Source organism: Helicoverpa zea, chromosome 20, assembly GCF_022581195.2.
Source record: "Helicoverpa zea isolate HzStark_Cry1AcR chromosome 20, ilHelZeax1.1, whole genome shotgun sequence".
In the NCBI taxonomy this organism is placed as follows: Eukaryota; Metazoa; Arthropoda; class Insecta; order Lepidoptera; family Noctuidae; genus Helicoverpa; species Helicoverpa zea.
In genome coordinates, this window is record NC_061471.1 from 4,052,259 (window position 1) to 4,077,548 (window position 25,290).

The 25,290-nt window shown below is 34.8% G+C and overlaps 1 protein-coding gene and 1 non-coding gene across 3 annotated transcripts in view; one reads left to right on the forward strand and one right to left on the reverse strand.

The window, feature by feature from the left end:
• The window catches only part of LOC124639935 (zinc finger protein 541), a 244,759-nt gene that overhangs the window by 21,950 nt on the left and 197,519 nt on the right, over nucleotides 1-25,290 (reverse strand). For both annotated transcript variants that reach the window (XM_047177447.1, XM_047177446.1), the window contains 3 exons: nucleotides 21,045-21,187; nucleotides 2,395-2,513; nucleotides 1,052-1,185 (listed from right to left, as the gene is read on the reverse strand). In XM_047177447.1, coding sequence (XP_047033403.1) covers nucleotides 1,052-1,185; nucleotides 2,395-2,513; nucleotides 21,045-21,187 — 396 coding nt within the window. The remainder of the gene's footprint in view (nucleotides 1-1,051; nucleotides 1,186-2,394; nucleotides 2,514-21,044; nucleotides 21,188-25,290) is intronic.
• On the forward strand, nucleotides 19,162-19,234 carry Trnak-uuu. Its single transcript has one exon. It is a non-coding gene; the product is annotated as a tRNA-Lys (tRNA).

Genomic DNA, 25,290 nt, shown 5'->3' on the forward strand with positions numbered 1-25,290 from the left:
AAGCGGGACTGTCTAATTAGAAAAATTGACATAGATTTGCAACTATGCTTTTCCAAGAAAGTACTGCACAGATTTATCAGAATTGTCAACAGAGAAGACAAAAAAACACTTTTATTTAGTTACTTATTCAATTTGGTTCACTAAAGAACACAGGAGCTTACAATAAGAATACAACAATTAATTAGAATTTCGCTTCCGAGAACAAAGAAGGGCGGGACGGGGCTTATGACGGTATTGAGTCGGTTTCAATTCGCCACAGACGCCATTTATATTCGCCTCGGGTTTTCAACTAGTTACACAACCAGACATGCGTACGTACTGATAATATTGTAGATGTATGTACTTTTTGGATGTGGAGTTCGTTATATTTTGCTTTTGTGGAACAAATTGAAAGTATCATTGCATTCCTATAGTGACGGTGGAGTTCACGTGATAGAATTGAACGGACGAGCAGATAATAGCTGATTAATTTCCTAAATCATCCGTAACTTTAAAAAAGTAATTTTAAAGTTAAACTAATTCTTATGATTTATCCAATCAAGCGTACTCAAGGCCCGTATTCTGAAACTAATCAGCAATTCAAGGAGAGGGATTAAACAAATTGGAGACCCTTCAACGTTGGGATCTATTAAAAATTGGTACTCATTGAGATTAGGGCCGACCCTTCCAGATTTACGAGTTGCCTTATGGGGAAAGTAGCAGATGAATATTATTAATTGCTTATTTTATTTTTGATTTATTACTTTCATTTACAATAGCCTATCTTGTTTTTTTTATCGCGTGTTTTACGAATGGAATGGTAGGGCATGAATGTGTTTAACTCTAAAATGTTTAATGCTTTTTGTATTTATATTCAGCTTTACGCTCTTACCATACGGGGGTCATCACGTGCCCGTAGAAGTTTTCGAAATTGTACACAGTTATATTAATAATGTCATTCTGTTATCTCTCATGGGGACATAGGGTTTTTCTACTCCTTTCGATCTTGAGAAGCAAGTTCAATTGTGCACACTAAAAAGTTCTCTACATTTTAATATTCTTGATAACTTACTTGCGTCAGCGGGCGGTTGGTGATGGTTCTCAGTGTGCCGCCGCAGCGAGCGAGCGTCGCAGTAGGACTTGCCGCAGCCGTCCGCCTTGCACTCATACGGCTTCTTGTTCCGATGTGTCAGCATGTGCCCGTTCCTGAATAAAAAATAATTATAGGATCACTTGAAGTAAGAATATAATCTTGTGAGATTTTGTGTGGATAAGAATATAATGTCCATTTTAATGTTCTGCGTATAGCAGATTTTTATGTTGTCCCATCCGGGAATCGAACCCTTAGAAGGGTACCTTACTAGGGTACTATATTTTCGTACAAAGTTATCAACATATTTTTTACAGTTTTATGTGCCTCTTTAGCTGTTGTTTCGGTTGCTGATGTAAACAAAAAACAAAAATAACTGATACAGTTCAAAAATACCATTCCGCGTCATATGGTATAGTAGAAATGTGACCGGCCGGAAATTGGAAAGGCTAACTTGTGATCTTATCCGTTATTAGACTGGATCGATTTTGTCCCAAGCACTAAATTTTGGATCCTAAATGAACATATTTTTTCCGAGTCAATTTAGTGAGCAGCTTTCGTTTTACACGATACATACTTTTGCAACTTGTTGATATTTCAATACAACCATATCTACATGATGTTGTATTTTTGTAAGCAATGGTTTAGTTTTTTTTTGCTCAGAACTGAACATTTTGCTAAGTGCAGCATCACAAATAAATAAATATTATGGCGCCTAAACTCATAATTTTCCGCTATAAATGTTGAAAAATCCCGCGATATTTGTCAAAGTAGGTCACGATAGCGTGCTAAGTGTGTTGGTCAATGCGCGGCTATATGAAATAGCCTCATATAGCTTCATATAGCCACGTATAGCCACGGTATAGCCGCGTATAGCTCATTAATATTCATGCGGCTAAGCTGTGGCTATTAAAGCACCACCTTGTCGACATGTGTCCCGTCGGCTAAATGACTGCTTTGATCTTTAAACTAGTTAGCTTGTTTGTCCAAACTAGTTATGTTAGTGATTAATATTCCCACGGGTGTGCTCTAGTGAATTGTGTTTTTGCGATTTTGATTTCTTGTGTCACAGAATTTTTATTAGTTATTGGATTTTTTTTCTGAATTAATATGTGCCAGTATTTATTTATTTAGTATGTGAAGTCAAAATTAGCATACTTTATAGTCTCCAAGTGTATGTATAAAATCCATATCTTGTTAGTTTTTCACGTGTGAGGTGTAGGTATCTTGCAAAACATAACCAACCCTGTATCTTATTTTTTTCCATTACTGCTTTTCTCTTACAGCTTTTGAAAATATATACTTAAAATTTAGATAATACTTACAGATGGTCCTGCCTCTTGAAGGCCTTAGCGCACGTGATACACACGTACTTGCGCTCGTCGCTGTGCGTGAGCTTGTGTTTCGCCAGCGCAGACGCATTGCCGAAGATCTTGTTGCATACCTACAACAAATGAGAACTTTCTCATTAACACTTCGTCTTATGAGATCGGGTTTGGAAAAAGTGACAAGTTAGAGGTATTTCTGTCATATTTATAAATTATTTATCTGTAATATCAGAGGGTACCCTTGAAACTTATTTTCTGCTAATGAAAATCATTTTGTGCCGTTATGCTTCTAAAAATATAATTCTGCAAGAACTAGACTAGACTATTCCAAGGCATCTTTCAACAATACCAGATAAAATAAACGTACTTCAATACATCATACACATCCATTGTTATTCACAGACCACACACAACGAACAAACAAAGATGTCTATTCTCATTTATGATAGCGCAACTAACACGAGCGTAGCCAAGTGGCCCCGGGCGGCAGCAATAAGCTGTAGTTAATATAATAATTATATTAAAATGGAGGCCCTACCGCCGACAATGGCGAGAGGTCCCCGGGCGCGAGTTGACCCTAATCTTGCGTTTGTTTCTCATCTAATTAGAAGGACTTTTCGTCTCCTTATCCTGTTTTTATTTTGATCTTTCTCTCGGGCTGTATTGACGTAACGCGTCATATCTATGTAGATACATTAATGTATTTATCAATAAGTCTGCGTCACGAAAGATACCTAACTCTCAAAAATATTTGTGCCATTTTTAGAAAACACACTTTCCTAAATTTTTTTTAACAATAGAAATAATCTTAAATCATTCTCCGTCTACTAAGTTTCTTTTCAAACATAGTTTTATATCCATGGTACATTTACATGGTGAATTATTTATAAGTCCGGGTCAAACACTAGCGTGTGTTATATTATAGCAGACCCACCGTTGTTCGGGTGTTATGTTCCACATTTGAATATTTTGTCGTCAAACCCCAACTTTTTAACTTGAATTGTTTTGACTGATATGTTTGTCTATGGGAGTGTCTAAAAGATTAATTCGGAAGATTAGTAGATGATAACATTAAGATCACAATAAATTAAAAGCATGGTAAAAGCATGTACCTGTATACTTATTAAATATAGTTTATAAATAACTAAATTTGATGTAAATAAAATATTTTCTAACAAAACAAATTGTAGAAAATATTTCATTGTTTTCACTTCATAGAATTTTGCGTTTATGACGTGTGCCGTTATACTAAAAGCATTATTAAAATGAGGATTTAATTTCATTGGTAAATAAAATGAGTATCCGATTTTATATGTAAATAAAGTTCATTCGAAATTCGAATGAAATTCCATAGTCGTTTATTCGATATTTGAATCCATGTGGGTAGGTAGCCATTTGTATGGCTGCATTATGTTAAAACCTTTCCGCTTGATGTGATTTTTATAATTCTAATGTATTGGTTTTTACTTAAAATGTAACATGAGCTACCGCGTCCCTTAAAACTGTGTAAGCAATGCTTAAAGTTATGTTCATAGGGCTTTTGTTTTTACGAATTCCACAAATGTTTCATCATGTATGTACGAGAGTAATCTCACGAAAAAATAAGTAAGAACCCGCGACGACATAACTAAATAGTTCAAACTGTCTATAACCTAATTATCCATATGAAAGTTTTGAACAAAATCATCCCAATTTTAAACATGTATCCGTATATCGTAAGGGCGTAACATTAAATTAAATTGGCTGGTAGTGCGATGTTATCGCGAGGGTCAGCCAGGACAAAGGTTCTGTAGGAAGCAGCCCCATTGTTCACTACCCCTGAGATATGCGCACTTATATTTAACACGCATATTCATTTGACCTGCATATATAATTCTGTTTTATGTTTTAATATGCGTTACACGTATTATAGAGAACGATTCTACCAAAGATTTAGAATTATGTAAGAAAAATTGCAAAATGATTTAGGAAAACTCAAGATTAGGCGAAAATCTCTGAGGTCTTATCAAGGTTTCATCCCTTAGTCTTCAAGTACCTATACGACCTCTATAATCGCCTTCCCTAAGCTCGAAGGTACGATATGTATTATTACTATGTTCTAGAATCCCTAATTGTTGAATGAATAAAAAGTACAATGAAATAAAATGCAAGTTCGCTCGCAAGCTAAAATGCACATTAATGATTGCCGAGCGCACTCTGGCGGGAAGATGGCGTAACTCGGAAATGCAACTTTTAACATACCCCTAATGATCCGATGTTTCTTGCTTTTGTTTGCCGACTTGTTTTTATTAAAGTAGAAGAAATGGCGATTGTGTATCTAGTAAGAGCATTATGTTCTGTTAGAGTAAGATGGATATTTTTGTATCGATGTTATTGTGAGGCTTATTGGTTGGTGTCTTCTTGGAATAAGTACTAGCTTCCGTATGCAGTTTTGCACTTATGTCCCGAGGGAACTTCTTCCCGCACATGGATGGCTTCAAATTGACTAGTTAATTGTTGGTGTACCAAACATACTTTTGTCAAAGCCTTCGGGGTAAATGGTGATGTTATGTTGTTTAAGGCATTAGAAAATATAATGTTTTTTTTTTTTTATACAGCAATTAATTTTATCCAGTGCGCAAACTTTGTGAACTTATAGTTAAATAAGTTTTATAGATACGTATATTTTTATTTTGTAGTGTTTTAGTACAAAAAAGAAAAGTTATTGATATCGAAAGATGTTTATTTTGTAACCGATAGTACGGTCACAGTCGTCATAGTATGCACGGCGGCAACGCGAAACCGGTTTACTGACGGAGCTAAGAATAGTTGGTATCCATATTTTGCTGATTTTAGGGCGGACAAAAGAATGAAAAAAAAATTTTTACTGATGATGCAGATATGTTCTGTTAACGATTCTGAATCACAAGTTTTTTTTTTGGGCACTGCTTAATATTCATTCCTGTATTAAGTACTTGAAACTTCTTCCAAGTGAAATGTGTAGATTTTAATGAGAACATTACGACAAAAAACCCGTTTGAGTAATGTTTATTTTGGCTTCGTTGTTAAGTGAATCAACTCGTGACAAGTACCTAGCTAGCTAAGTATACCAACATAAATATTGTACCAACTAATTCTAGAAGTCTAACCAGCACTGAACATACATTTAAAGTAAAAATAAAATAAAGAAAAAACAACGACACAAAAGGATTCCGGCGTTTCTGGAATAATTCAAAAATAAAAACATTTGTTTCGCTAGACCTGTGAAAAATATCCGGAATAATAAATTCCCATTGACTAGCTATTGAAAATCAATTGGGTATAAAACAGAGCAACACAACAATTGAAACGGAGAATAGGAGGAAAGATGGAGAAGAATATTATTGATACGAAGCCATTATTTCTAAAGAAATTAAAAAGGAAATAATAATTTACTCGCAGTCAGAATACTCTGAGTTCATATTGTTAGTTAATTTTATTTGTTCGGTTATTTTATGTTGGAGGACAATACAGTAGGCAAACATGACATGAAGTTAAAGGTCAAACTTGAAGTTTTTCTTGTTTATAAAGATTTGTTTGATTTGTTGTGAAAGAGTTAGATAGGGCTGAAAGTTCTTTGAAAATAAAAGCATATTCAGGTTTTGTAGACTTAATACAGGTAATAGTTAAATTGAAATCTTCGATTAAGAATTTCAGGACGATTATAATTAATTTGTTAGATTGTAATGTCTTTTGATTGCAACTAAAGATTTATTTAATTTATGTTGAGAAACCTTCAAAATTGTAAAGGATTAAGAAAAAAACAGAAATTCATGTTAAAATTTAAATAGAACCTAAGTAGACAAACAATCTTCAACAATACAGCTTCATTGATGCAAGCTAAAGTGCACATAAAACGTAACAGCTTCCGAACAAGCATTAAGATAGACATAGGAAGTGTTATGGGACTACGACGACGACCATGGGTTTATTGCCATATAAACTGACATCCACGCAACCGATGTCAAACACATAGTTTGATGGGAAGCGGATTTTAACGGCACTATTCCTGATAATATCAGTTTTATGGTCGGAAATGGTTGTTACAAGTATGTATAAAGGTGTGCACTTTATTTTTTTATTTATTGCCTTGTTACGCCTATTTTATTGGGAGTTGATTGAGCTTATGTGTTTTTTTTTCTAGTTTATTGTTTTTTTTTAAAGAGAATTAAGATGTTTTCTTTTTTACATTTACATGTTTCGGGGGCATTGAAATGTTAACATCACTATTTTAGTTTTGTTAAAATTCATAAAATGGTTAAAATGTAACGAAAACACGGTCTCATTTACCCATTCTTTTGGTCTGAACATGTTTTAAATGTTAACGTATATTTCAGCTTTCTGAAATACAAAATTAAAGAACAGATTTCGCCGTTATTATTTACTAAAGCGGTTGCATTCGTCATTTTAGTGGACATTTTGCGGCGACCCAATTTTGTCCAACCGCTGAGCCCTTGACCCACATTGAAATACACGTAAAATCGAGGTCGGCTCTAGTATTACCGTACAAGGTAAATGTTATTCACATATAAACTATTTATAAAGTTGTATAAATACGTTTTTTATAATTAAATATCTATGTATTTTCGTGAGGATATTTAAGAAGCTTATAAGAGGTGTCTACAGTCTTATGAGAAAACAAAAACGGGCTTACTGTGCTGAAGAGAGTTTGAGAGGTGTTAGCTATCACATTTATTTCTATTCGTCGAGAAATGCAGTTTATTTACGAGAAAGAATTTTAATTTAGCGAAAATAGACTCGTAAAAGCATTTTCATTCAGCGAATTTCAAACTTATCTCGGACTTCAAAGGTTGCCAATTCTAAGACGAAAGCGTCTTGCGAGACGTGTCAGCCCTATTTACGACACGTTTTTATTTCTCTTTTATTTAACGGTGTAGTTCGGTAAATACGTGTTTACTGCGTTTTATTATTGCTCCGTGCTTATGATTTCACGTAGATAAATGCTCACTGAATTGTATGATTGTATGATCCTGTTGAAAACACGGTACCAGGAATAGAATTGCAGAATAATTAAAATTTAATCGATTGTATTATTTTGCTGTTTGTCCTTTGTTAACATTTTGTTTTCTACGAATAGTGGATATATTATATTGGTCAAATAATAGTTTAATTTATTATAACATAATTATTATATATTTAATAGAAACACACTAATATACATAACGATTTTTTATATAATATTCCGAACAATTTAATTACGCAATTTAAATCAAACCTACCTCACGTTGTATTTCATTTAACAAAAGTAAAGTGCTAATAAATCGGTAGTCAGCAAAGCTGTCATTTCAAATAACCGGAGCTCCGTAAAGCCGTTAAATCCGTTTTTTCGGCGACACATCGTCAATGGAAAGTGCGCGGTGGTTACGGATCACACCTTGGGCTAAGCCTTGAGGGCGGGTGCCGCGCACGCATCAAATTTTTCGATGACTTAATCTGGTGGATTTGTTCCACCCCTGTGGGGCGTGAGATGAGAACTAAGTTGTTCAGGTAGCCCTGCACATGTTGGGAATTAATTTTTGTTTGTTGTAATAATGTACTACGTGTTCTGTTGTCATTCGACATCATTATAGGAACGGAGAAAACTGTAGAGCGCTTTAGTCGAAGTCCGGAGGGTCTAAATTACCATTTTAGTTTTAAATTATGATACATGGCCCCAAAGCAAAAATATGCAATCACTAGACAGTGACCTATTTGTCTCGAAGGATATGGAAAATACACCCGTTGGTTGTTTTCTTATATAAAATCGGTATTCACTGAATTCATAACAATAATTGATTCAACGAATACCTACAACTTTATAACTTTTGATTACTTCACAAATAAAGTGTGGATTTGTATAAAAATATTGATTGAAACATAAAACGAACGAGAGATAGTAATAACAATTTTCATATTATTTCCATGAAAATGTATATTTCTATAAATATGTTCCACAGAGCCAGTCCTCAGCATAATCTGGCGATGTTTTCTCCCTGATCGCTCGGATTTACGTTACCGCGAATTGAATTGAAAGTGGGATGAGCACCCTTTGTTTATAGAGCCTGCTTCTGCGAAAAATGTGTGTTTCATTATCCAGCGGTACAAAACAATGAAATGTTTTGTTAGAACTTCACTGTTTATGATTAGAACGCAGTTTTTCTGTATTGCTTACTGACGTTTGCGTTATTTGAGGCTTATTTTTCAATTCGATTACTAAGCTGGTTATGATCGTTAGTTAATTGATCAAAAAGTAAAAAGATACACCATTCTTTTTACGTAAATAACTTTGTTAGTGTATTTTCTTTGGGTGCGTTCACAAAGTTTCTGAGGCAACACATCCGTGACTGGGTAAGTCGAGGTATTCACAATGAATTCATCAACAGTTGCGAATAGGAGCGGAACCCACGTTTGGGCAACATCGGCTATTAGCGAGGGGCGATAGTGGCAATCTGTACGCGCCATCTTGAGGCCACGTTCCCGCGCTCGGCTAATTGGAAGACGTTTCCTCACGAGGATCGCTGGTTCGTCTCCACCAATTAAGAGCTATTGATATCCCTACGATTTTGTTTCGGCTGATTTTCGGTGTATATTATGTTGGTCACGCAATCGGTGCGTTTGGTGTTTGATTCGTGCGTGTATAATGTTGTCGAGTCAGCGGATCGTCAAACGTGTGATAAATATAATTCGTAATACTTAGGTAGGTACTTTTGAAAATAAAATAACAAACTAACTTACTTCGATCGTAAGCGTTTAAATAATAATTATTAAATAACAGGTAAATAAATGGATAAGGCAAAGTAAATGATGTGTTGTTTTAAGGAATAAAGCTTTAAATAAAATAATTCACGCTTCATCGATAAACATGACATCACTAATGAACGCGGCAAAGTAAATGTACTTTGTTCATAATATGAATAATCGAAGTCAAACAAGATATTTAAACTGCGAACTATCAAAAGGATTAAAGCCAGAATTAAAACAAACATTTACTTTCACATCCAGTGTAGACTTCCCTATCAATATTAATCTGTGTGTGGTTGATGTTGCCGGCAGTGGAATATACGAAAATAAACATTTATATTAAAATCATTTATTGTTATATAGCTAGCTTCCGCCAGCGGCTTCGCGTGGTGTGTTGATAAAAAATAACCCAAGGTGTTAATCCAGGGTATCACCTGTCTACATACCAAATTTCAATCAAATCGGTCCAGCCGTTTTTGCGTGATTGAATAACAAACATACATCCATACATTCTCACAAACTTTCACATTTATAATATAAAATATTGAATAACAAACATACATCCATACATTCTCACAAACTTTCACATTTATAATATAATATAAGTAGGATTACTTGATTCTGATTTTGAACTGGCAGCCAGTGAATTCCCCCCTTAAATATAATTATAAAGGTTCCCTCAACGAGTTTTTATTCTTTACTTTGAAACTCACGTGTGCAACTGGCTGGTGTAACACATGTTCGTAATCCGAATGTTAAAAAAAGTAGTTATGGTACCTCCATGTCGAATAATCCTGGGAATTCGCGTGTCGAAATTCTCTTTCATGTTTCCATTGGTAAAACCTCTGTCGAAGCGGTCTATTGTTGGTTTCACATAGATTTTGTATCTTGCTTTTTTTCTCGTTTTTCGAGGTTACCGCTGGCTGTTGGAAACATTATTTAGTTTCAGGATACCACAGTTTTAACATTTTTGTAATTTCATGTAGTTGTCCATTGGATTTTTTTAACTTAAGTAACATATGATTTATAGGATCTTAAAACGGTTTATTTCCTCTATAAAAGGTGACATGTTCTAAATCAATATCAACATTAACAGATTCTGATCCAAATTATTTGAAAATTGTTGTAACAATACCGTTAGAATTAATAATATACTCCTTTCAGTTTAGGCGAAGACAAATACCTTGGGAGAAGACAAAAGCTGGCAGCGAGTGACAAATGGCAGCAGCGGTTTTGAAAACAAACACGGCTTCAAGATGGAGGAACATTCCTCTTGGCGGGTAAAAGAAAAAATACTGCACTTTGTTCTCACACGTTATTTGAGGAGTAGCTCGTCGAAGTGGCGTTTCTAAGCTGAGATTTCATGTTAGTTTTTAAATTGACATTTTGCTTAATGTTTGAATTTCAACAAAACTGTAATTTGTGGTGAATTTAAGTACAATAATGGGGTGTGTTATTAATTATAAAATATTATTTAATTTCCAGAAGAGTTGATATAATCACTCAATGCTGATAATACTGTAAAAAAACTAAAATCCACTAAAATTACTATAGAAAAGCTAAACTCGTTCGCTCTAACACCAACAACTGTATCATCATTTAACGTAAACTAACGACGCGGAACAACATGCAAACAGTATTTCAAAATTCAGAATAATCCACTAGAATACGCCGAGCCAATCCTCACTAATTCATTTGAACACGCTCGCTTGCGACCGGAATTTCCCCTACACAAAGAAAAAAAACTATCTCCACCCCGTCAACCAACTCGAACTATTCGAGTGAAATATCTTTATTGAGGCAGCCATTTTATTTTCGCTTTTCTTTGCACCGAATTTATTAAAGACCGATACAGGGGAACATAATTTTTTATTGCGAAAACGACAATTTTCTTTGTTTAACTAACCGTCGCACATTTCCTTGTCCGCGTAATAAAAGTGACCTTTTTTTTACGGTCGCGCAGACAATCGGGGATATAATGTGAATTTGTCAAGAAAAGCCCAACACCTCGCGTTTGTATCGAATTTACCTTTTAAGGGAAACGACGAATTCTCTTGGGGCGACCAGTATTAGGTTTGGTTGTCTCTGTTTGTGGGACGGAATAGGACAGAGCAAGCGATTCAAGGAGCGTTTTAGACTCAAATGTACTAACAAGCTTAAGTCCTTAGGAACTAGAGATTATACTCGTTAGTGTTCCACTAATTGTCGGTTAAAATAATATGGTGAATCTGTGGGGGATGTACTAAACACTCACTACCTTGTGGTTAGCAGAATCGAATTACTCACTAATTTCATTTTGTTATCTTCAATAGTACCCAGTATGTTGTATTAGTTATCCAAAGTAAAACGGATCGATTCTATTGTACAGCCATACTTGATTCAAAAGTTCTCGATTGGAAGTAGCGTTTATCAACGGATCCAAGTAGGAGTTGGCAACGTTTATAGCTTTTGTCTGAAAGTTAGCGAAGTTTCAACATAGGTGAATCTCTTACACAGTGTGTTATGTAACAAAAGAGAAAGGGTTTTAAGTGTCCGTTTTAATGGCATTTCAACTTAGTAAATGTAGTAGTTTTTTTCCCAGGCCAATATAAAATTAAATAATAATTATGCACATATGTATAGTTATTTATGACTTTACCTCCATGCAAAAGTCAAGGGTAAATGGTCAGTGATCATCATCTTAAATGAAAAGCGAGTATTTATCGAACATGTATTTCATGACAAATTCGTTCATAGGACAAGGGATAGGAACATACATCCCAACAAAATTAATTGGACATCGATCTCACGATTGGATTGAATGGACACTCAAAGTGAAGTGTCCACAAAATAGGGATGTGCTTATAAAAACATCGATGAAGGAAAGCATGGGAAACTGAAGAATGCTTATGAAAGAGCTCAGTGCTTATAATAATTTGCAGGAGCTTCATCTAATCTGAGAACAATGAAGGCAAATTCAGGCGATATAGGTTTTAATGAAAATGATCATCTTTACGCCTCTTTAACCACCACCTCAACGAACATCAGAAAAGGATGGCACAGAGATACATATTTTTTGTTCGTTAAAATCGATGTAAGCTGTCAAAGCTAATACCATCGCAAAAGCCATTCATCTCTCAATGGAGTTTGAACCTTTTGATATCAAAAAACCAGTCTCTCGTTATATTTTTCAACGAACAAGAATCTTTACGTAAAGATGCTAATCGACATACTGTCCTTGTATTCAATTAGCCACATATAAGTCAGAGCCTCGCCTCGAAGACTAATTACATGCAGTGAATGCGATTATCCTCGAAGCTTTTAGTTCAAGAGCTTAGGTAATGACTGTTAGCGAACAACAGTTCAATCGTATTATTATGTCCAACAGAGTTAAACACTAAAACGCGTTCACAACCGCACAAATAGCCAATTAGCCGATCGATACATAACTGCGCGTGGTTCTGTCAGGTTCAAATTGCATCAAATAATTGTTACATTTTGTAAGCTGCACCCAAAATGTGGGGTGATTTAGGCAGTTTAGTGAACTAAATATCGGGGCATAGTCTGTGGACATGACCGCGACCATTTGTGGGATTACCTGGCGCGGTTTGGCGACCATCCAAGCGTTGCACGACTCTTTGCCCAGCGTGTGCGGCGATTGTAAAGCGTGCTCCACATTGTTATACCCTTTTGGGGTGTTTCAAGTCTTTAATTTGTGGTTTGTGCTGTCCTAAGTATGAAATGGTTAACCTTAATTTATAGCAGCTGTGTCATGATCATGTGAAGTGAGGTCACAAACACATTCTATTTACATACTTTCGTGACTAAAGTTTGAACTTTGTAGGCTTTACAGTCCGTGAAGTAGGTACGTTATTCTGATCATGACTTTACACTTGATCTAACTAGATTTAGTGCTTCCAATCTGACGATTCTTGTGAACTGATAGTGGTAATATGAGAAATATATTTCTCTTTGAGAACATTCGAATAGATCACTGTTATATAAAGTTTTGCGATAATAATATGAATTCCAGGTATATATTGAATTTTGGGAAGTGGAACACTCGTATTACTTCAAGTACCTACTATGGATTCGGAGGAAAAATCGAGTTATCAATCGTTATTCGGTTGATAGGTAACGTGAAAGTGGAATTGTTATGAAAATTGATACTTATGTGCTTCTATAGTAGCTATATTTGTTTTTATATTATTGCTTGTTTGGTGATAAAGAGCCATTTTTGAGAGTAGTTGTTTTATAACGTAAGTTGGAATATATGCGACTGCAAAGTTTCACGATTCAATAAGTAATTATGTTCCCGTTTTGTTAATAATTGGAGAAATATTGCTCTGCAAGAAAGTGAGCCAGTTTTTTTGAATAGTAGCACCGTAGACTGTATTATGCTGCCAGGACAAAAGACAAAAATACTTATGTAGAAGTGTCCCCAATGCTTACATTTATAAATATTCCTTTTAGAAATAAGTGTCGTCTTATTACTTAACACTTGTTACTCGGGAGGTGTTGTTTATTTTAAAGAAAAACTCGTCGCTTTTGTTGTTTGCCCTGAGCCTTCTTTTAAGAATTTTACGAAGGCAGCTGTGACGTCATTGTAAAAATTTTCTCAGAGCCTTAAATGTCCTAACTGTGCCTGTAAAATAGTTCGCAAACTTTTATAATAAGTACTCAATTTTACTCTAAGCGTTCGTGACAACCGCAACCTAATTTTGCGTCGGCTTTTTCTAAAAAGTTAAAATGTTTTTAGCACCTGCAGGTAACTTCTGCATCAGCAATTACTGGAGCTATTCTTAGACAGGGGTTAAATAAGAAATATGTAATGTTATGTGCCGTGGCTTATCGGGGTCTGGCACTCACCCAAACGCTCGGCTCAGGAGGCTTTGCGACCCACCACGACTCAAGTCCGGCCCAGTTAATACCTCAAGGTACACTTACGTACGTTCGCTACATAACAATATAAGATATATTTTTGTATTTGGAATTATTGTTCTTTTGTTTTTTGGGCTTGACCTACTTAAGAACAGACACGTGATGGAAGGTGTTTTATTGTAAAATGCTGTAAAGTTTTTTTTTGTAATCACTTCAAGAATGTTGAACACTTCCAATTTTTTAAATCAAGTAAACCATCGAATATTGAAGGGTCTGCATTCTCAATATTCTAAGGAGTTTCGAACCACAGTAAACAAAAAGTTGAGTAAGTTAAATAGTATTAGACATTCGCACCGCGTGCCGGCGCGTCCAAGGAATTGTTAAATAACACCGTTTTCGCGCTTATTTTTCTTTACACAAAGCTTTTTCTCACCCTCAGACAAAGCTTTCTACGATAAAATCTGCATTCTAAAACAATCTGTTGAAATTATAGGCTTAAAGTATTTATCTGTAGCTTTTTTGTTTTCATGTAAATACTTCTTGAAAAAAAAAAGATTGTCGCAATCAATCGTGTAAAAAACCCATGATGGCATTATTTCAAAAAATGTTGAATAAGTAGATACATAATATATTGAAAAAAATCCATACATTTCTTAAATACATGTCAAACGTCGTTTAACTTTTGCAATAACACCATTAAAATTTAATTATTTACTGTATAAACATATGAAATCGTAGATGAAACAGCATGGAATACCCTGCTTAACTTATTACGGCGTAATTGGCACAATAATGAGCTTCGTCTCGGGGGGCTCTAATTAATTTGAACGAGGAGTCGCGATGCGTAATACTGCGATCAGACGGCACTACCTAATCCCTCTTGTGGGTTGAGAATGGAGCTATTGTCGGAATATACTCGTTATTATCACGAATGACAATTTATGCTTTGTTTCTTAGACGGGATCAGCAGCATTAAAGGTATATTTAAGGTGAAATAAGACGACGACAAAAGATTTTTGAAGACAGTTCTCGATTTGTAGTATGAATCAATTAATCTCTATTTCTGTTATATAACAATTATCATGTAGCAGTAACGAAAATTAAGAAACAAAAACAATCGAATGTAATGTCTGTTTTTGAATCTTGCCCGCAAGTTTACAGCTCTAAAATACTAAATTTATACCTCTAAAATACTTAAAATTCTTCTTGATATTTTAGATCATTATTAAATACAACTCAAACATCAATTTCGAAATATCTCTTATCTGTAATTTGCCGTGAAATCCGTTCAATCTCAATTATAAAATACATCTATGGAATTCACAAACTTCTAAGTCGAATTAATCACCGTAAAATGAAGTCAAAGTGACTCTTCATTAAGGTACGTCTTTGTTTCGCCAAACTTTTATATTTCGCTTGAAATATATAAATAAATGGTCCTTTTTATTTTCAGTACCAAAAGGTCATTAAACTCTGTTGCCGCGCGATTCAGATTAAACATAGAATTCTAAGGGGTATATTGAGATATTACTCCTTGTTGCCAACCATGATAGAGCAGTTTTTTGTGGTAAGAGGATATATTACCCACGTAATATCAGAAAAAAGGAAAGCTAGTTATTTCAGTACAAAGAATCACGATTTTCAATAATATTTCTTCTCAATATAAAAATAAACGTATTTATGATCAGCATAATATTTATTAGCCTTCGTATAGTTTTAGTATCACACAACACCTATTACAAATTGAGGTTGAGGCCTATTTAATTATTAATAATACGATATAAGTAGCAGTCAACTATTCCCGATAAAATTACTCGGACAAATATAGTGTTATCAGCAACCTTTATTTGTTCTAAGGCTTCATAACGCAACGAAAATATCGGGCAAGTTCAGCGGATCTACTTAATTGCTTGATTAATTATTAGCAAGGGAGTTAGATGGGGTTAAAACAAGACGAGGGTCGTTCCGAAGATGTACAGCGAGCGACATCAATAAGCTTTAATTGGCGTCGGCCATCATAGCTATTAGCTCCGTGGCTCAATTAGGAATATCGCTGAAATCTCGCCGAGGCTCTGTAACAACTTTAGCTAACGCAGAATTGGGTTAGGTCACACCGACTTCGGGAATTTATATTGATTCGGGAAAGGTCACGATCAAGGTGCCTCTAACGAGATCTCTTTGTTGATTTCATTCCAGATTTTTGGTCTTTTACGTAGCTAATTGATGTTGTAATAAAAATGTTTGCGTCTTATGACTTTAGAAGAACAATCTTAATTATAATGGACAGCTTTATTGAAAAAAGTACGCATTACGAATTTATTAACCTTTGCACTTTCGCTCAAAGTCAAAAGCCTTGTTCACGTAAATAATAAGTGAAAGTAGAAAGAAAGAAGGGGAAAGGACCATAACACCGGTCCTTAGAGATTATTGTTACTGTTTATTGCTATCGTTGTGATCAATATTTTATCACTAATACGTGTTAAGAGGGATCAATTGGATTTAGATTGCGAACGTTCTCGGGCTAATTAAGCTGCTCATTTAGTCATGAGCTATGAATATGGCATGCCTTGTTTAGGGCTATAAGCGGGCTAGATATAAAAGCTATTTACCTAATTGCCCTTTTTGAAACAAAAAATGAACGGCTTCTTTAGGTCGGTTTTAATTGCACCTACTCATGTATATAAATACTTTTAGCATAATGCGAAGGTAATGAAAATTAGTATTACTTGAGCCTTTACAAGGTCCTTTAATAAAACTCTGGTAATTAAACATACTCAGACATTCATATATCTCACCAGCGAATATCATGCTCCACGAGTTTCAAATAAAAAAGTTAATGGAGTGCCGCAAAAAGATTACCTTTTAAATGTATTAAAAAGTATCCATAAACCGCTTTTAACTCCGCCAAGTCACTTCACTTTAATGCTCAAACTTGAGATCCACTTAACCATTTAGGTAACATCAGTGATAAATATAAGTTAGAATATCGGTTCATTTTCAGTTCGCAATTACGTAGTGTAGGTTGGCAAGATATGATGAATCGCCACTTCCCTTCAGAGGGGTCCACCCTACTTACTGTCACCACGATTGAAGTGAGGAATTTCGGGATAAGGGCATGACGGGGATTTTGTTTTGTATTAAGACCTGCTTGAAATTGAAAGTTACGCAAAGGTTATTGTATAAAAAACAATGTGACATACATATGCTCAGATTTTAAGACCAGCTTCTTCGTAGCACACTTTATCTTACTTATTACTTTGTTGTAATAAGGGTAAGCATTATCAGAAAAATGAAGGAACTTTAAAAAGTTTATTAATATGGATAATTAGCATCTGCCAAATTCACGCGTAAAGAAAAAAATAAGATCTGACTGCTAATTTATTAGAGATCGTATTTAAAACGTTTTAAAATAACCTACCCAAACTAAAATAGAAGCACAAAAACCCCTTCCCATTTAGCATCATCAATCGGAAATCGTAGCTATTCCTAAACATAAAGGAAAGGCATTAAGAGGACGAATTGGAATTTTTGGCGCCAAGGATGTCAATTTTTCTCAGTAAATACAAAACGGATCAAAATACAACTTGGTTACCTGAAAGTTCATGATATAAGCCTTATTTTGTTAGTTGTAGAAACATGATTAGGTAACTTTTATAACAGAGAAAAATATATCAAACATACCTCTTTTTAAAAAGAGATTCACATATTATGGGCAAACGGGACCGATTTAAGCCTCTTAACTTTTTTAGTAGTTGAGTATATACATACTCTTTAAAATGGTAGTAGGAATTTTTATTAAATTATCATTTCTAAATATTAAAATTACAAAACCATTTTGTCGCTTACGACTTTTAGTTATAAGCTAGCGCGCGTATTGTTATCCTCGCCCCGCTCAGACGCTCCGACCCCTTTTGGCGCCTTAGATGCGCGTGCCGGTTATGGAATTATTGTTGACCACTTCCTCGCCTTAAAGGCCCGTGTTCTCGTCAGCGCGCCGACCGGGACAATCCACGAAACTCGCTAGTTTTGGTAACACCATCCTACCCCTCTGGAACATTCTTTATCCCTCTTTTGTTGATATTCGGCTGACCTACAAACACAGTTTTCGATCCCAGTACGTAGATATACGCAACAATAATATTTTATGTACTTTTGAATTTGTAAATGAGTTCTTTTTAAGAGGCGTTTTAGTAATAAGGAGTCATAAAAATAACAATGAACATAAAATTTTTAGGGGCGTGAAGAAAGTACATTTGGTGCTGAGTGGAGGCGTGGGAAGTCGAGTTTTTGTAAACGGTTACCATTTCTTGGAAGCACTTTTAATACATTTGAGAGCACTATCACTGAGTAGGAATATTACAAGTCTATAATGACGTCGCCTTCGTCGTATTTTGTTAAAACTTTTTAAATGGCAATGTTATATCTTTTGAAAACTTTTCAACTTTAGTATATTCCTTGCTATTAGATGGTTTAACTTTAAATATAAGTTACCTTCATAAGTATCATCATCATCATCATCATCAGCCTATCGCAGTCCACTGCTGGACATAGGCCTCTCCAAGTGTACGCCACTGAGATCGATTTTCGGCGTATTTATACATATGTATAAATACACGAATTCTGTTAAAACCATTCGCCATTCGTTAACAAACGGAGGCACCGCATATATTTCACGCGTGTTCCCGAGGGGTTACGTGAAGGAACGTTCCCGGATATGAGCCACTCAGCCCTTTTAGTGTTTGTCTTAAATACTTTCCTGCTGCGCCCACAGAGATTTGTTCCTCTCTATTGGTATAGGTAAGTGATTCTATTTATAGCATTCAGCAAATTCTAAACTTTCAATGTTCATTTAAAAAGACAAATGAATATTTAAAAATGATAGCACACGTGATATGAAGGTAGACTTTAATAGGTTATTTAATTATTCTGCGAAACGTTTCGTGTGAATCCATATGACGAGCGGAGATAACGTAACAAAAGTTAGTGTTATACTTTTAGTTATTCTTCGAATATTTTATCTCATCTTTGTAATACTCAGAAATAGTAAAAATACCAGTTGAACATAATTTATAGCGATAACAATTTAGATTAGTAGCGTGACCCAGCTATTATTATACGAACCGCTATTTCGATGAAATGCGCATGGCCCGGATAGCTCAGTCGGTAGAGCATTGGACTTTTAATCCAAGGGTCCAGGGTTCAAGTCCCTGTTCGGGCGTTTCTTTTATTAGTAGTTGATTTGAAATAATTGTGTAATTCGTAGTAAATGGACGTGATTTTTAATTGCGTTTAATGATATGAATTAAATAATGGGTTTTTGTTGCAATTTTTTTTATATATCGGGTGTTTCGTACCCATTTGTCAGCTTAAGAATGTTAGATAGGTACATTAGATTGTTTGTGTTTAGCATAATTTGTTTTGCAATCGTTTTTTTACCTGATTGCATGAAATTAATTTCTTTTAAAAAATATCAATTATTATCGATTAAAATAATTTTCCTCGAAATATTTGTCTATATTTAGGAACTTTCATCTCTTATTTTGTATCAACAAAATATCATATAAAATGTATCAATATTTTAGTTTAGTGAACGTACTCGATATTTCATAAAATACGGATTCTTCCATAATAAGGAATAGTTGAGTTATTACAGATTTATTTTGTACAAAAATTCCTGTTTGCGAGCTCTCAATATAGGGATAAATTGTGTTTGAGCTTGTATAGATAATGTTTGTAATAATAACGTTGTTTGCTTTTTGCTTTTAAAGGTAAAAATACTCAAAATAGTAATGGTTTGCAAACATCGAAATTATGTTGTAATTGCTTGATTTTGATGGCACTAATGTTCCTTGAATATACATGGAAATATTATTTAGGTACATCTTTAGTTACGTTCTACGCTTAAGATTTTAATTGGGAAGAAACATTTTGACCTAAAGAAAATGATTTTACGTCACCATTCTTAAATGAAATGTAAAATTATATTTCATTACTACTACGTAGGTATAGCAAAACAAACAGCCCATCATCACATTAGAACATATAGGTAGGGCAGAGCGTCCATGAGACAAATGACGGGGCCTCCTTTGTGCCCGCTGAAGACAAATAGAGGCAATCGTTACGGCCCATCGGCCTTTATGAGCCGGAAACTGGACTGAACTACTATGACGTCACATCCTACATAAGTACATACGACATCAAAGAAAAACGTTTTATATAACGACGAATAACTCATGCCTGCCAGGGTTAGAACGCGGTATTAAATTTTCTAAATATGAAATCTTTATAATCTGTGGTATTGCGCTCCGTCCGCAAAGACGTTTTGTAATATTGTTAAAGTATGAGAGACGTTTTACGCCATATTATTTTTGGACTTGATTTTTTGTCATATCTTACTACGTATTTTTGTTCAGTTACTCTATGTATCCTCATAAACGTTTTAGAAAAGAAGTTAATTATGTATGTAGTACGAAGGTAATTGTACTGCACATTTTTCATTTGACAGAAATATTTAGCGTCATCTACGAGGGACGTGAATATTTCTCTACTTGCAACAGAAATTGTAATGCGTTTGTCGCTCGCGTTTCAGACATTCGCTTTGAAACTCAGTACATAATGTGCTACACTACGCTACACGTTGACAAGGACTTCAAAATTACTTTTGATGAACCGTTTTTTAGTAGAGTAACATTAACTTAAGTGATTAACATAAATTTTGGCATAAGTTTTCGTGACGTTTTCATACATTGTTTTTCAAGAATTTATTTCAGTCAGTTTTTGTAAGCCCTTAGTTTGTGGTTATTTATGTTATTTATGATCACAGTATTATATTTTACAGACAGGTATTGCTAAGTTTTGTTTACTAGTTTGAGACGCAGGAGTCTTAGTAACAGCGACGTTACTAATCATCTCATTATGGGTTCTTACTAATTTACATTAGCATTAAGTGTGTCAATAATCTGATGTTATAAACCAAAACGACTTTTTACATTCTTATGCGAAAATGTCACTTGCTAGACTTTACTTACTTGGCACTGCTGGGGCCCCTGTCTGTTAGGCGAGGCAGGTTTGGGGCGCACCTTCTTGTTGAGCGGCCGCGCGTCCAGCCCCGTCACCGCGACCGACACCGTCGTCACCCCGCTCAGCAGCGACGATGATGATGATGTGCACTCTGGAACAATAGCCGAAATATGAACTTACATATGTGCAAGTCTATTACTTATGTTGGAAGAGGAAGCAAGTTCGCAGAAACCTTAACAGTTTTAGTATGCTTTCCCGAAAATGTTTTCGAAAATATACTATACTCATCAATGAAGTTATTTCTCAAAAGTTGTGTTTACTGGTAATTCATAACTTGGTTCAAATAGAACTTTTGCTTTCGTGTCATTTCAGATAAATGAAATTATCCAGCCACTGCACTAGCACTAAAATCCGTATCAAACTGTTTACGAAGCGAAATCCGTGGAATAACATGGAAATCAATTTTGCATTTGATAAATAACTTCATCAGTTATTGGCAAACGCAAATATGACGAACATTTTATTGTGACGGACTTTAAACAAAATAATTCGACGCATCCAACTGTGGTTGTTTGTATTAACGAATGTAATGACGGAATTCAGACATCGAATAGTTCGCTGTGTGCTCAACTGGTTTGTTATTTCAACAGGATTTTGGCTTTATTAATTGTAAGTATTAATTTAATGTATTTGTAAAATGTATTTTTTACAGTGAAGTGTCGGGAAAACTCTTAATACATACTCGTTTATATTTCATTATAGAAACCTACGGATGCTTTGCGATAGAAGTCTCGTTTACAAATATTCATATATATTTCTGTATTCCGTATGTAACATAGTTATAAGTCTTATATCTATCTACAATTTAGGATATATATTTTAGAAGCTGTATGATTCAAATCTCGTGACCCCTCTTGCCTGATCGCTGTGCACCACACGCCGCTCCAAATCGTTCGTAATTTCGCTTCGCTCCTAATTTTCACGGTTCGATATTAATTTAGACCGAGCCGAAGGCAAACAAGAGTCCAAAATGTACGCCGGCCAAAATGCCCAGTTATTTCTCCTTTTTCACGTTGGAGAAAAACTGTTGAATTAGGCAAAAGTAAAGATTGTTTGGGCAAAGGATCAATTTTGTGAAACTCGACGTATAAGCTGTTCTCGAACAATCTAATTTCGTTTTACTTTTTGTTCATTATATTACACGTGCGCTTAGATTGGTTTGTGGTTGAGTAATAGGAATATATTTTTCTATTCACGTGTTGTTATCGTATCTAAGATACTTGGAATGGCAATAAACTGATGGGGCCGAAAGGTGCCCAAGTGAAGACCTCAGACTGGCAAACACAGTGGACAGCCATCAAAGAAGTATTCAGATAATCTAACAAAGATCGCTGGTAGGCGTTTTTGTTTAACCGGTTTTTTTGGAAATCTATGGGGGAGGCAGTGACGGTTAGAATAATTATGTAAAGCCGGATACTTTAATTAAACGACTTATTATGAATTCTATTTAAGTATATTCATCAAATCTTAAATCCATAAAGTCCTGACGAATTGAGGTACACATCAGAAAGAGGTGGTCCCTTTGGTGATCAGTAGCTGGTCTGTAATTTATTAACAAGGGAACTGGATGTCGGATATCAAAAACTCAATCATCATCAATCAATGTCTAAAAAATCAATTCTTTCCAAGTCATAATATCTCAGTAACCGCAAACTCTCATTACGTTTTTATATTTTTTCCTAAAAATGTATCGTAGTATTTTTATTGGATCTCCAATAAAATGTTGGGTAAGCAATAAATTATAAAAAAAACTGTTAGCTTAGACTTTCAAAACGGTGTTTTCTTATTTGTTGGTAGATATTTTTTTGTACTCTTGTTAGGATAAAAACGGACAATAGTATCTATAAATCTTACTCGTTAAAAGTGACGCTGTAATACGTTAACTATCTATTTATTTTGCTAATTGATAACACAAATAACAGTTGCTTCGAAGGTAATTAACAAAGGGTTCGCCATTATTCTGTCTCAATTTCAATAAGTCGTCTTTACAGATGATGTAACATTGTGATAATTGGCATTATTGACTTGAGTGAATACATTCACGGGCGATGCTTGCACAAGATAGAAGCTACGACAATGCGCCTCAGCGCACACAAGATGTGCCTCATAGTCTCATATCCTGACTGAAGCATTGTGGCGTGGAGCTCGGAGGCCCTGCCGATAGCTATCTGGTACAATAACGTGGAGCGAATTCAGGGGCTCTCAAACGAGACGGGCTCATATAGATCCGTATTGATTCCGCCGCTTTGCCATCTGGATGGGATGTTCTTTGTCACTAGACAGGCACCATTACTTTGTTTATGTTTGCCCCAGCCGCATATCCGTCTCGGCCGGCCGATGCCCACTAATGGAACCGAAGAAAAATGATTCCCGATCTTTTTCAGGAGAACCTGTGCGGAAAGATATATAAGTAACAAAGTGGTCGCTTTTCAGCGAGCCGTGTGATGAATAGGTAATGTCGTTGAAGAAAAAAGACGTTGTTCGTTCCACTCCGGGATAAGTTGCTCTCGGCCGATTTAATTATGTTAGCTTTTATGCCTGCGCAATCGTTCCGTTTTTTTGGCTTGATTGATGTCTGACGAAGTGCCCTACTTCTGTTTGCAGTTGTTGTCACTGGAAAATTATTGTAGGCACTTTTTGCTACATTACGCAGAAACTTGTTGTTTGTAAAATTAATTAGAGCCATTGTACCTGATGTTATTATGATTTAACAGATACACAAAAACAAACAATATCCTACTAATATTATAAACGCGAAAGTTTGTATGTATGGATGTATGGATGTTTGTTACTCTTTCACGCAAAAAATACTGAATGGATTTTAATGAAACTTTACAATAATATAGCTTATACATCAGAATAACACATAGGCTACAATTTGTAAACATATTGTTCGAAATACTAAACCTGCGCAGACGAAGTCGCGGGCACCAGCTAGTATACAAATAAAGTTTTTATTTTATAAAATGCTTTATCCTAAAAAGCACCTACATAGTTTACATAGCTAGCTTAATATCAAACGTACCTCTAGATTAAATACGTGCTGCCGATCAGCCGAAGCCTAGCTAAGAGATAGGGAGATAGGCCTCCCTTGAACTAAGTAGTGCGGACTACTTTATAGCACTCCCAGCTACGCCTACAGTCACTATGTAAATGAACTTCGTCGTTCATATAAAACGCTCTCACTAAATTATAATGTAATTCGATATCGTTGGACATTCATTACAAAGGTTCTACAGGGAATTGGGAAACAAATAGTTGGTTTGAACATTTAAATTAATGTCTTCTTTGAAATTATATAGGTAAATTAATATATAAAGATAATATTAATTTGTCTTTATTCAAATAAAAATAATGAACAATTTAATTTAATAAAATAATAAATGTTTGATCGCTGTAAGTATCTAAGCTTAGATTTAGTTGATAATTATTAAGTATAGTTCTTATTTAAGCATGTCACTCCCTCAAAACTTATTTAAAACAAGAGAAATGGTTAATTTCGTTTATAAATTATATTTTATATAAAAAAGTAAAAATTCAAAGTAGCGTCTCGTCCTTCTTTGTCGTTCCTTATTTGATTTATCTTCAATCAGAATATTTTAAGAATATTTGAAGATCATTTCCTGCTAATATTTTTATGGGGCACCAATGAATAGGAAGTATACTTTAAATATTATCGGTGTTCTGTTGTTTTGTTAAAATTTTAAGGTCAGCTACCAATTAACAGGCAGATTTACAGCTGGCAAATTCATCTTTACATTTTTTAAATGCCAAAATTACTCTTTCTGTTTGTTAAAAAAGGAAGGTTAACACCGTCACACATTATAGGCTAAGATATTTAGTTGTCGGTATTAGAAAATAAAGCTAGTCTAAAACTAGATTATGCAAACTTGTTTTACAAAATACCGCTCTTGCATAACATGAAATTTTCCAGTAAAGGCTGCTATTTCAATAACGCTTCAAATAATAGTCGTTTTAGTGACAAAGTCACTTAGTACTTTATTGGCTGTTTACATCAAGTTTCCTCTTCAGTCATTTTAAGAGCACTTTAATGTCAGCAACGGCATTTTTGTAATGTACCGACATGTACTTTTAAAGCTCAAAGTACAATATACTTAGATACGTAAAAAAAATTGCCGACGGTCATCATTCACTTTAATTTAATAATTTCAGTATTTCGTGGTTTTTAAATAA